This window comes from Sinohyriopsis cumingii, chromosome 4, assembly GCF_028554795.1.
Source record: "Sinohyriopsis cumingii isolate HCF-2022 chromosome 4, ASM2855479v2, whole genome shotgun sequence".
Lineage (NCBI taxonomy): Eukaryota > Metazoa > Mollusca > Bivalvia > Unionida > Unionidae > Sinohyriopsis > Sinohyriopsis cumingii.
This window is the reverse complement of record NC_142964.1, coordinates 37,720,388-37,733,342: the sequence shown is the minus strand read 5'-3', so window position 1 is coordinate 37,733,342 and position 12,955 is coordinate 37,720,388. Positions and strand designations below refer to the sequence as shown.

The window sequence follows — 12,955 nt, the reverse complement described above, 5'->3', positions numbered from 1 at the left end:
CTCACCTCTGCTTGAGTTCGAGTCTCAGTCTCGGCTAATGTTGGTACGTGAGAAAGTCTGCCAGTAGCTTCACGTGGGTTGGTGGTTCTTTGCAGGGTTTTCCAGAGTTCTTCCTCCACCAATTATACTGGCCGCCATGTATAGCCTATCTTGTGCAGAAAAATGGCATTAAACCCTACAACAACAACAAAATAATATTCCAATTTGAATTCTGAACAAAATTTCAATAATTGACTGTCCAAGAATTCTGTATGAGCACTTAAATATTTCCAGGGGAAAGAATTAATAATACAATAAAATAGAATTTCAACTCAGACTGGTCACAACAAAACACATTTGTGTCAAAGTTTTATAGCCCGACAGACTAAATTCTTACTAGAAAATAGTTACACACTAATTCTTGTATGAGGGTCACATGATCATGTTTCTGGAACAACATAGAAGCTTTTTACATGTCTAACATCATGTAGTCCCAGTATGGCCGTGACTAAAACCAATGATTTTATTCTGAAAAAGAATTTAAAAATAAAATAAAAATGCTGTTTACTTTAAGTCACTGATTTCTGAATCAAGGTCAGGAACTAGGTCAGCATCAGATACAAAGTTTCTATCATTAGTGTTTATGAAAAAACAGTCTGGTCAAACTAATTTCTGGAAAATGTCAAATCCAGTAAATAAAATTACATTTCAATAGCATGTTTTGGAATTTAAAAAAAATTAAAACTAGCAAGCAAACAATTAAATTAAATCAAATATAAATTAAATCAAATATACATAACACTTGCCCCCCATAAAGAAAAAGAAAGATTTATATAATATAGCTTTCTTTTTTCCATAGATTAATCATACATGAGGTTTAAAAATAATAACATTTTACTAACAGACACAGGGAATTCAGAGATAGCCATGACCTTAGCATTTATAGGTTTAACTTATCCGTGTCTCACGATATGTCCTAGAAAAGTTACACTAGCATGGCAGAACTCACTTTTGGATAATTTAATTGTCAAACTTGCATCTGTGAGTCTGTCAAAGAATTTCCAAATTGTTGTTGCATGTTCTTTCCAAGTGTTGTTGTAGATGATGTCATCATCGATGTAAGCATCACAATTGTCTAGACCAGAGGTAATCATCTTCATGAGATGTTGAAAGTACTTGGCAAACCTTTCATCCCAAATGGCATCACTTTATATTGTCCATCTAGAGTCATGAATGCTGAAATTTCCTTTGTTCTTTCTGTCAGTGGAATTTGGCAAAATCCATTCAGAAGGTCAAAATTGGTGACATACTTGGCATTTCTGATTTTATCAATGCAGTCATTGATTCTTGGTAAGGGAAGTGAATCTATTTTTGTCACACTATTCACCTTTCTATTATCAATGCACATATGGAAAGTTTTGGAACAAGTATACATGGTGAACTCAAGTCACTTTTACTGGGCTCAATGATATTCTCCAGCAAATATTGAATTTCTTTTTTCAGGTATTCCTGTTTGAGAGGGTTTATCATGTATGGGTGTTGTTTTTTCAGGTTTGGAATTTACAATTTCACCATCATGGAAAATTTCGTTTGTTCTTGTAGGAACATCAGAAAATAAGTGCTCATATTCAAATAATAACTGTTTATTAGTTAATTCCTTGTTTTGCTCTTGTAAAATGTGAAAGTTTCTGCTCCAGATCATTCATAATTTCTAAATTCCTAAAATTTATCATTCCAAAATCAGTAGAATCTGATGATATTCCTTCACTTAAACATAATCCGATGATATTCCTTCACTTAAACATAATCTAATGATATTCCTTCACTTAAACCCTCATTGAGTGGGACAGGTACAGCTAAATTAATTGCATGATTAACCTGGCTATCTCTCTCAATATACTGGTACTCTATTTTATTTACTTCCCATGAGTAGTATTACTATAATTTAACTCATTCATTTTCTTCTTAACTTTGTAAGGGCCGTAACACCTAAACTGAAGAAAAGTTTGAATAATGAGCAAGAGAGACAGAACTTTATTACCAGACTCAAAAGTTCTCTCCACTGAAGTTCTGTCAAATCATAATTTCACTTTTGACTTGAACTGCTCAATGCCAAATTCAAGCATAATCAGCTGGAAAGTTCCTGACCTAAAATTTGACTCTTGACCCAATTGGACATATTTGGAAAGGTCAAATTGAGTAAAGATTATCAAAACTTTTACTGTAGTTTTAGATTTAATTTTCCTAAAAGGAATTGCCACTGGGAACCTTGCACACATTATGGTCAACAAGTATTGTTTGCCTGACTTGGTCGTAGGTAAGGGATCAACACAGTCTACCATTATTCTGCTAAATGGGTCGTCAAATGCAGGAATAGGTTGCAGATGAGCCATACGTATCTTCTGATTGGGTTTTCCTACCATTTGACAAGTATTACAATATCTGCAGTATTTTCACTTTTGATTTTTGGTCAGTAGAAGTGAGTCAAGTTCTTGTGTTAAATTGTATTAATCCCTAAATGACCAGCCAAAAGAGTTTCATGGGACAGACTAAGTATTTACTGTCTGTACAATTTTGAAACCACAGTATAATAGTTAATTGACCACTCATCACCAGGAGGTACCTCCGGAGGTCTCCATTTTCTCATAAGAATTCCATTTTTAATAAAATAACAGACATGTACTTCAGTGGCTTCAGTTTCACTAATAGCCTTTGAAACAAACAGGAGATCTCAGGATCTTTTTCCTGTTCGACAACAAGTGATTGTCATTTGTCACCCTGATTAGAATAAAGAGTATGAGTAGTTAAAAGAGGATCACTGTGATCAAGTGATCAATACCTTTTGATTGATCCAAGTGACCTCATCAAAAGCCTGACCAATACATGTGTCAGCTAAAGGAATACTTTCCTGAGCATTATCATTCTCAAGAGCTTTCTTTGCCATAGCTCTAGTAACTGCACAATCTGGGTATTAATCAGGGAATTCTTTTTTCAATAGGATCGACTTTCTGATCTAATCAAGGCTTGTCAGTTACAAGTGGATTAACCACAACCTTATCTCCAGCTAGGTCATTGCCTAGTAATAAATGAATGCCCTCAGTGGGTAAAGCAGATATTGTTCTGACTGTCACAGGTTCTGAGACTAAGTCTGATGACAAATTTACACAATGGAGAGGAACATCAACAAAGCAGCACTTTACTCCCTGAATAAGAACACTTTCATTAGAAGAAGACTTCTCAGACAAAGGTAAAGTACCTGATAATAAAAGACTGAGAAACTCCTGTGTCCCTTAAAATATTAATAGTGATAGGAATGGCTTAATCACCGAAGAGTGATATAGAACCCTTCAACATGAATGGTTCATAATTCTCCATAACAAAATCAGACTGGGGTTTATTAGACCCAACAAATGTATTGCATTCAATACATGATCATGACCTTGACCTCATAGAAATAAGAGCATTTTGAAAAAGTCTGTCTTGATTCTGATGCTCGTTTTTCAATTTGTGGCAATTAGAAATATGTCCTTTCTTCTTGCAATAGGTACACATAGGAAGAGACAAGGATTTTTAATCGGGCTTATCAGAGCTTGATTTTTTAAAGTTGTGCCTGATTGAGATTTAGAAGGGCTTGTATTGGGTTGAAATACTTTTCTGCCAGAAGACTTTTGAGTGGAAGTCTTATTTATAAAAGTAACTTTATGAGCTAAGGAATATTTGTCAGCAGTATGAGCAGCAGCTTCCAAGGTTTTGACCTCATGATCATCAAGATAAGTTTTAATATCAGTATGGACACAGTTCTTAAACTCTTCAAGATTTTCATAATCTTGTTCAACTTTCTTGGCTAAGCACCTTCTATCAAATAACTGCTCTTTTTCTCTTGCAAATTCGACATGAAACTTTCTGAAATTTTGGCGATAACCATCAGGGACTAACTCATAACCCATTAAGATGCATTCCTTCACCAAATCATAGTCAGCGCTCTGCTGTACTGACAGGGATCCATAGATATCTCGGGCTTTGCCAAAAAGTTCACACTGTAATAATTGAGTCCAATGCTCCCTTGACCATTTCAAATTTTCATACAGAAAAATTGAAGTGCAGAAGTCATCAGGAAAAAGTGCAGTTAATTACTATAAGAAGAAAGATTTCTTGCATGAGAGAACAGATGTAGCCCTCTGTCAGAATATGCGCACTGCATGTCGCCACTACAAGTACCATCTTGAAAGGAAAAAAGCTGTCATTGAGAAGGAAAATAAATGATTGCATATTGAGCCCAAAAAGTCAGTGGTGACAAAAACAAAGGCGTAAGAAATCTTTGCCAAGCTGCAAAAAGAGCTCGACCGACTGGCATATCAACAGGTTGTGTCAAATTGAGTAAAAGACAAGTGAATGTATGGGATTATTTATATATAGTTGATGTGTATGGGTGTTTATTTTACAGATTTGTTATGAAAAGAGAGAAGTATAATATATTTGCTGCAAAATTGACACATTATTATTATGACTTACTTACGATGTGAACACTGACTTGCACATGAAATAATTTCAGCATCAATGGTATTGGTGAACAAATTCATGTGACTATAAATATTGTGAAATTAATGAAGTCAAGTTGAATATTTTTTGTAAGTTAATTAGTTTTTCAAATGATTATTTTAGTTTATTTTATGATCATAAGTTGCACCAGGAACTTTTTATGAGTTTAAAATGCTTTTTCAGACCCTCGGATCAGGGTTGCTGCCCCTCCAGACCCCGTTGAGGGAAAAAACCCAAACCCCCCATAAAAAATGTTAGGCTTTTTTTATGGAAGATCAAAATCATGTCTTCTGCTGTAGCATCCACACGTGAAGGTTTTGCGTCAGAACCCAGAAATGTTGACAAGTGCACATCTGGCTCATAGCAAATGAGCCCTCTGAAAGGGATCAGTTTTCAAACAAGCGGTAATAGGTCCCACCACTTTGAAAGTATATAAGGGAAGATTGAGACTCTTCTTCGATTGATGCAGGTAGAGACACAGTTCTTCCATGAAAGTTTCTGTACTGCAGTTAATCTCCTCCTGTGGCTCTTTGAGGAGAGATCAGCTCAGGTCACAATCAGGAGCTAGTATTCCACAAATTGAAACACATTTCACCATCATGAAAGTGGGGATATGGGCTAGTACAGGGACCTCTCTTGACTTGTCTTGATCCAAGGCTTTGACCCTTTGTCTAGTTGGAACCTACCATGTGTTTTGACATGTTGAACAAGACGCTCTTTAAACTACTCTTTAGAACCTTCCTGTCTGCCTTTCATACAGATCTGCTTCCTTGTTAATCTAGCCATATTAGGCAGAATCGGTGAGAGTCATGCCTTATTGGTAAACTCAAACGCTTTGCATTTTTTACCAGAATGATTTGGTTTTTTGCATGATGGCCTCTGTTTTCATTGCTAAGAATAGGCTGCCTGTCATGACAAATTAGTCTTTTGTCTTGAAGTGAGTATTCTTTGGACTCTTTGCCCCAAAGATATATGCAGGACAGTGTGTTCAAGAGTGAGAGATTTCCTTGTTCATGCCACTCAAAGAAGGAAGGGATGATATTTCTGTCCATCCTTAGTCATCCAGGATTTGTTTGGTTTTCCAGTCAGCCTGCTAGGAACTAACAGTAACAAGATGAATTTCCATTATATATCAGCGTATAAGGTTATGACTGTTGCCAGTAGCATGCATCTATTCCTTAGGTAACATCATTCAAGCTGTGTGATGGAGGTCAGAGACAACAATCTCCAGCTTTTACATAGATACCTTTTGTTCAAAACAGCTTTAGAATGACACAGGTTACTCTTATACTGGATTTACAGGAGCATTTTTAATCCTAAACCATGTCCATTGATTGACTTTGTTCTAAGACTTGTCCATTTCTTGCATAAACTCAAAACTGCTTCACATATATTAGGAGACCCAAGCCAGGGCCAAGGGGATGTAACTCGCTTCACCAGTTAACAATTATTATTTTATTTTGATCAGGTAAGGTGTTTCAAGGCAAGCCATGTCCTTTTCGTTCTCGAAGAGAGTACTGTTATGCAGTAGGCTGATGTATAATGTACTTACCGTACTCTTGTTCACTTGTGATTGGCATTGTTATCACATTTGTTTCTCACCCATGTGACAGAGAACTCTGTCTGTTTTGCTAACCTTACTTTTTTCATCTCAGTCTGGTTATCTCAGACCTGACATCTCAGTCATGATGTCACACACTAGGAACTACTTTAAGAAGAAGCCCTTGATGTCTTATGCTGTACTTGACAGATGTTATAAAATCCAAGAACAGCAACAGATATGTAACAAAAAGAAATTCACTAATAAAGAAAGTTACGGTCTCTCCAACTTTGATAACACCATACAAAACATTTTCACACGCACACACACACACACACAGACACACACACACACACACACACACACAAGCATGTTTGCATGCATACATGCATGCACCAAAAAAAAGCAGAGCTTCTTCAAAGCTGGCAAAAAACAAATGTGATATAGCAAATTAGTTTCTTTTGACTTTGTTGAATACACACACTCTGGCCCTGTTGAGTTAAATAATGCAGATGTAAACTCCTGTACCTACCAACCAGAGTTGTTCATTCATCAGTCAACACGCTATTCCACAAAAAGTTTTCCATATTGTCTATCATAGCAATATTTTCATTCGTGAACTATAAATTTCCTGATATCACTACACACTTCATTAGAACTGTAGGCATTTTGTACTGCACAGTATTGTACCATTACCTACCATAGAACATTTTTCAAATTAGAACTGATGAAAGTTGAAACTTTACCTTATAACAGATATTAATTATTTATTGTCAATTTCATATGACATAATTCTATTAAATATGATAATACAGTAATAATGTCAAATGATTTTATTTTTACACTTGTGTACTTATGCCTGACAGGTCACCCGATTTCCCTCATTAACATATTTGTCTTAATGCGCAGTAAATGTATTTTGAAAAACAAAATCATGTGGCTGGAGAACTTATTCTGCAATACTTGCAACACATAACAATTATAACTTTTTCCTTGATTTTCTTTCCTCTTCCAAGAGTGACATATATAGCTAGATTCAACTTGGATAATTATTCAGATTTTCATAAATGAGTGCAAAACCAGATGACCTTTTTATAGAGTTTGAAGCAATAACAATACCTGATGAATACTGTGTTTTGAATCTGCTTAATAAACTGCAAGGGTGCAATTATTTTAATTTAGTTGGAAAACATTGGTTGAGATTAATGATCTATGTCAGTGTTTGCACCAAGACAAGGAAATCCCAGTTGTAGGGTTACAGTTTTTGTCTCTCCACGAGGCTGTGCCTCAAGGGAACCACAGATAATACAATCCCTTGACTGGAATTTCCTTGTCTGTGTCCAAACCCCAACATAGATTCTATATATCACAAACACTTGTTTTCTTTCTCTGTCTAAATATGAAAAACATTTTCACAGATATTTAGTCTGCATAGTATTAGTTTGGAGATCGTATGTTGATGAATGGCAAATTCTGTTGGAAAGCATTTTGTTTTATGTTCTTTCTACGCCATCATTACTTTCAGTTTTTAGAGGGTCTGTTTGTCTAATTATTTAATTGCAGATGATAATCAAGAAGGATGGGAAACTGTTCAGAGAGGTGGTAAACCAAAGGCCAGAAATTCCCCATCTCAGCGATCCCTCGAGAATCTCTCAACAGCATCACAAGCTGCACACGATCATAAGCTTAAAAGATCTATCTCTGATTCAAATGCAACTGTGCAGAATAATCATGTGAAAAATTCAAAATCTAAAGACAGAAGGTATCCTTTGAACAAAAAATCCTCATCTGTTGTGGAAATTCATGGTACAGTGACATTATCAAACTCTCAGAGAAATAGGACTGGCAGCAAAGACAGTGAAAAAGAGAATATACCTTCTAAGGGTGAGGCAAATAATGGAACAAGCAGTTATTCAGTTGAAACAGATGTTGATTCTGTGATAAATAAGCTACCTCCAGAAAATGAGAAGTCTGTATATAGTGTGCCAAGAGTTCCAAATGTCTCTAATACAAACACAATAGTCAATGCTTGGATGAAATCTAATGGAGACTCAATAGTGAATGATGGAAAGATTGTGGACATTCCTGATTCAGAAGAAAAAGCTTCTCAGCCAGAGGAACAAGAGATTAATCTCTTAAATGATGTAGAGGAGAAGGAAGAAGACGAGAGTTTTGAAAAGCAGATAAATAATGTAAGTTTTTTTTGGGGGGGGGAGTATCTTTAGTCTTGTTGAGGTCATATTTAGTACAACAACGTTAAAACTTTGCACAGCGTCATTTTTTATTTGGATATCTTGATGAAGCATATTTCTTTGAAATCATGTTTTATGTGCATACATTTTTGTTGCTTTATGAAAAACTGTTTTCGTTAGTGCTTGATTAAAGAGAGAGTCCTGTTGCTTCCTCAGAAAGAATATTGCTCTTTGAGCCTTTATTTTGTAAATTTTTTGCAGTTTTTTTAATCTTTGCAATAATTTACTTGATTTTTAATTTGCACCATATAGCCATCATTGTACTGGTGTGCTTTCTTTGTGTACATAAATACATTCTTATTATATTTGTGGCTAGTATCATCCACAAAATTTACAAAAATTGGTTACCCACATAAATTTGTATGCCTTTAAAAGATGCACATAATGACTAAATGGTAATACATGCTACCATAGTAACTCCATATAAACAACTGCAGAAAAATAGACCCTGATATGCAACCCCATGATGCAATGGCAGATCAGGGTCTGTGTTGTTTGTTGCACTGATTACTCCTAACAAACTGCATAGGCATTGATATGCCAGACTGTATTATGCAACAGCAGATCTGATCCATGCAGTTTGCTGTTGGACTCGACTTAAAAGCGAGTATATATGTTAGCCACAGTTCTCTGATGATAAGCTAATTCCCAGCAACAATTGGGTAAACTTTTTACATTGAAAACTTTGTCCATTGATAAGATCACACACATTTCTGGTTACAATGACAAGTTTGTCCCCATGAAAGAAATACTATATATATTTGGTGAGTATTTCTGCAGCCTCTTACATAATTTCACCTGTGCTTTTTACAGTGACACTAAGTTGATAATAGACATTGTGATTGATGCTGAGTTGCCACTTCAGTTTTTTTTTCTTCCCCAATCAATGTTTGTACTTACAAATAGAAAAATATATGTGGTTCTGGTTACCTGACTGACCTTTTTTTATTTCTGTTGACCCAACATTTTTTGGGGGAGAAACAAATTTGAGAAAAGAAGAAAAGAGATTTGGGCAAAACAAATTAACAGAGAGATGTAACCGTGATCAAAGTTAAATTCAGGATACAAATGATGCTTATTTCCTCGTTTATGTTTCATTTAAATTTCTCCAGACCAACAAGAAAACTGTACTGACCTAACTGCCCTAATTTTGTTTCTTCATTGTAATCAAAACCATATATAATTTTTTAGTTGGCCTAAGGATTCTACAAATACATTGGACTTCCTCCACATTGCTTCATGCTAAGCATTGAGCTTTCAGTAAGTTTGTATGCACGGCATGTTTTGCGTATTTGTTGACCTCCATTCTTATTGATTCAAAGGCCAGTAAATCTGAGATCAGTGTTGCTAAAGATGGAATTGTCAATTTTGGCTGCAGGCTATGGAAATAGAGGACACTTTGACCAAACAGCTGGAGGCCGAGCAGGACAAAGCCCTACAGAGTGTAATCCAGGAGGAAGAGAGCTGGTTAAAGGAATTGGCCCGTGAGGAAAATGCACAGATTGAGATTGAAATTGAGACAGAGACTGAGAGTGAACTGGGTGTCAGTGGGGTAAGTTACATTAACTTCATTAAATGATTAAGCTTGTGCATTTGTATGTTGCTTTGTGGCTAGTGGATATAAATCTTGTGAGGATTGGTATATTGTTAATCTTTTTGTCTTGGGCTAGTGGATATAAATCTTGTGAGGATTAGCATATTGTTAAGTCTTTTTGTCTTGGGCTAATGGATATAAATCTTGTGAGGATTAGCATATTGTTAAGTCTTTTTGTCTTGGGCTAATGGATATAAATCTTGTGAGGATTAGCATATTGTTAAGTCTTTGGCTTGGGCTAATGGATATAAATCTTGTGAGGATTAGCTTATTGTTAGTCTTTTTGGCTTGGGCTAATGGATATAAATCTTGTGAGGATTAGCTTATTGTTAGTCTTCTTGGCTTGGGCTAATGGATATAAATCTTGTGAGGTTAGCTTATTGTTAGTCTTTTTGGCTTGGGCTAATGGATATAAATCTTGTGAGGATTAGCTTATTGTTAGTCTTTTTGGCTTGGGCTAATGGATATAAATCTTGTGAGGTTAGCTTATTGTTATGTCTTTTATGCAGAGTTAAAATAGCAATCAGATTTTCAGGAATGCTCAAGAAAGTTTAATAAAGTTTATACCCAGTGTGCAATATGACATCTTAACCTGGTAATCTTGTACATTTCCTTTGTTCTTTCTTTAGTAAATGAATTGGATACTGTTTCCACCCGAAAAGTACTAATTGAACAGTTGAAAATTTTACCATTTTCATTAATTGACTTTGCAAATGGCGACTTACAAATTTTGCTAGACATTGATATTCAAGTTGTTCAGACAATTGTATCAATACTCATTTTTTTAAATACATTTGTCATAAGTTGAGCTTACAGTATTGTCCATCCATCCAACAATGCATTTGTCCATATGTAAACACTTTCTTACCTGGTCTGTAACTTTGCCTGCCTTGGAGAGATTTTAATAAAACTTTATCCAGGTATGTATGATGACTAAACGGTGTGTCTTGCACCTTATTCAAGGTCAAAGGTCAAGATCATAGCAAAGATAGTGGCCTGAATCCTTATCCAAGATGCAACTTTTCAAATTCTGAGTATATTTTATGAAACCTCTTTCAAGATATATATTAAACCTAGATGGTTTGTTGCTCACTGAAACCTTAGGGTCAGGGTCATGTCTATGGAAAATGAAACTTGGTGACTTGAATTCTTGTTCAGGTACAAGGTTGTTTTTTTTTTTTTACCACCAAGGATACTTTTAGCTACATGTTATGACTAAAGGGTGTTTTGCATGCCACAGCCATGCTTCTTGCCCCAGGGTCAGTGTCACATGGGGGAGAAAAAGTTATTTCACTGACTTACACCATGAACTTTGAATTGAGATTTTGATTTGATCAATCACAACTGACATTACATTTTAAAGGTCATTTATGATTGGCTGATATTGAGACAAAACCTTAAAGTTGAGCTCAGAATTGTATGGTCTCCAGCCCCAGTCTTCTCTGATGTTGAGATTACTGAAAATGAACTATATTGATTCATTTTTTGGACCACAAAATCATTGTCATTTCTTTGCCAAATACAGTTAGTCTTCAGTAAAATAACTCTCTGTGGCCTCCAGCATCTCCAGTTTGATGTTATAAATAAATTGACGTTCAGTTCAACCAGTTGTTTTAAGCTCCAGCCACATTCCAAGAAGACAGTATGTATTCTTAATGCTGTCTGTCTATATGTACTGTCTGTCAACAAGTTTCTTCTCTTCTAGGGTATTATAATCACCTTCCCTTGGCACTGGTGGGTGGCTGCTTACATACTGGATATTCTTCAGTTTGAACTTTCAGTCAATTTTTGCAGCAATGTTACCAGTATACCTCCTGAAATCAATAGGATTCCTGTGAAAATAGCACCATCCATCTGCAAAATTGGTTTTGTTTTATTGAATTATCTTTGCTTGGAGCATTGGTAACTGTATTTTTTAGTTTTTCATTAGTAATTTTGTATATTTTACCTTTGGTGTGGATTCCATAATAATATTTCTATGTAAGAGATATTGTTGAATTTCTGTACATTTTTGTAAGCTACATGTTATGTGGTTTAATTTGTGATTAGTGTGGACATTTTTTTAGTGATTGCATCACTTAATCAATTTTCTTTGTTATTATAGGAACAAAATAGTGACTTAATGGGTTTAATAAGTTTCTCTTCCATTTTAAAACAATACTTAATCAATTTATAAATGATAACTACAAGCCATGACAACATAAGAGCCCATTTAATTTGAGCAGGTAAGTGAATTTAAGTTTCAGTTACAAGTATAATTAATAGCAGTCAACAGTAGACATTAAAATTCCTGTACAAATTGGGCATTTTTGCAAATGGATGTGTGTGTAATTTTCTGCAAGATATTTTGGGTGTAACTGGCATTAAATTTCTTTGCAAATGTTTTCATTATTATAGGGGGTGAACTAGTAAAAGTATAACAGTGTACAAGTTTAACCTGCAACACCCTTGCAGAAAATTAATTGATCTTGTGACCATGTGCAATCACAAGTTGCACAACTTTGTGTTGCAAGTACTGGACCCAGAAAAATAGACAGTGGATGATCTGTTGTTCATTTTAGGTAAGACAGGTTAGTAGTCTATTAAGTATAGTGATAGATGTTATCATGAAGATCAAGACAGTTCTCAACCTGCTGAAACAGCTGAGATCACAGGTTTTCTGCCCCTGTCACGAAAGAGGACTCCTTCACACCTGGCCCTTATCAGTTCCTCATTTGTGGAAAGTCCTCTCTTTTAAGATGTACTGGTATATCAGGGAAAGTAATGCATCATTACATGCTCGTGTTTGGACTGTTTCATTGTCTTCCTGTGAGCTTCAGTTATGTAGGTGGCCATTTCCTTTCTCTGGCTCTTCTAGGAGAAGAAATGAGCATAAATTACTGCTGAAAGCTACAATGATTTCCAGTGCCTTCAAGCATCATGGGACAGGGATTTATCTGACTTGTTAGCAAACTTGGATCTGAACCAGTCCTAAATACTTACATTACTCCCCAAATGGAATCTCAGATGCAACAGCTTGATTTGAGACATTATTGAAGTTGTCAACTGACA

The 12,955-nt window shown here is 35.4% G+C and overlaps 1 protein-coding gene across 3 annotated transcripts in view; it reads left to right on the top strand.

Annotated features, from left to right (window-relative positions):
- The window catches only part of LOC149800940 (S phase cyclin A-associated protein in the endoplasmic reticulum-like), a 115,963-nt gene that overhangs the window by 30,213 nt on the left and 72,795 nt on the right, over positions 1-12,955 (top strand). For all 3 annotated transcript variants that reach the window (XM_089955008.1, XM_089955007.1, XM_089955009.1), the window contains 2 exons: positions 7,622-8,250; positions 9,689-9,862. In XM_089955008.1, the coding sequence (XP_089811134.1) occupies positions 7,622-8,250; positions 9,689-9,862 (803 nt within the window). The remainder of the gene's footprint in view (positions 1-7,621; positions 8,251-9,688; positions 9,863-12,955) is intronic.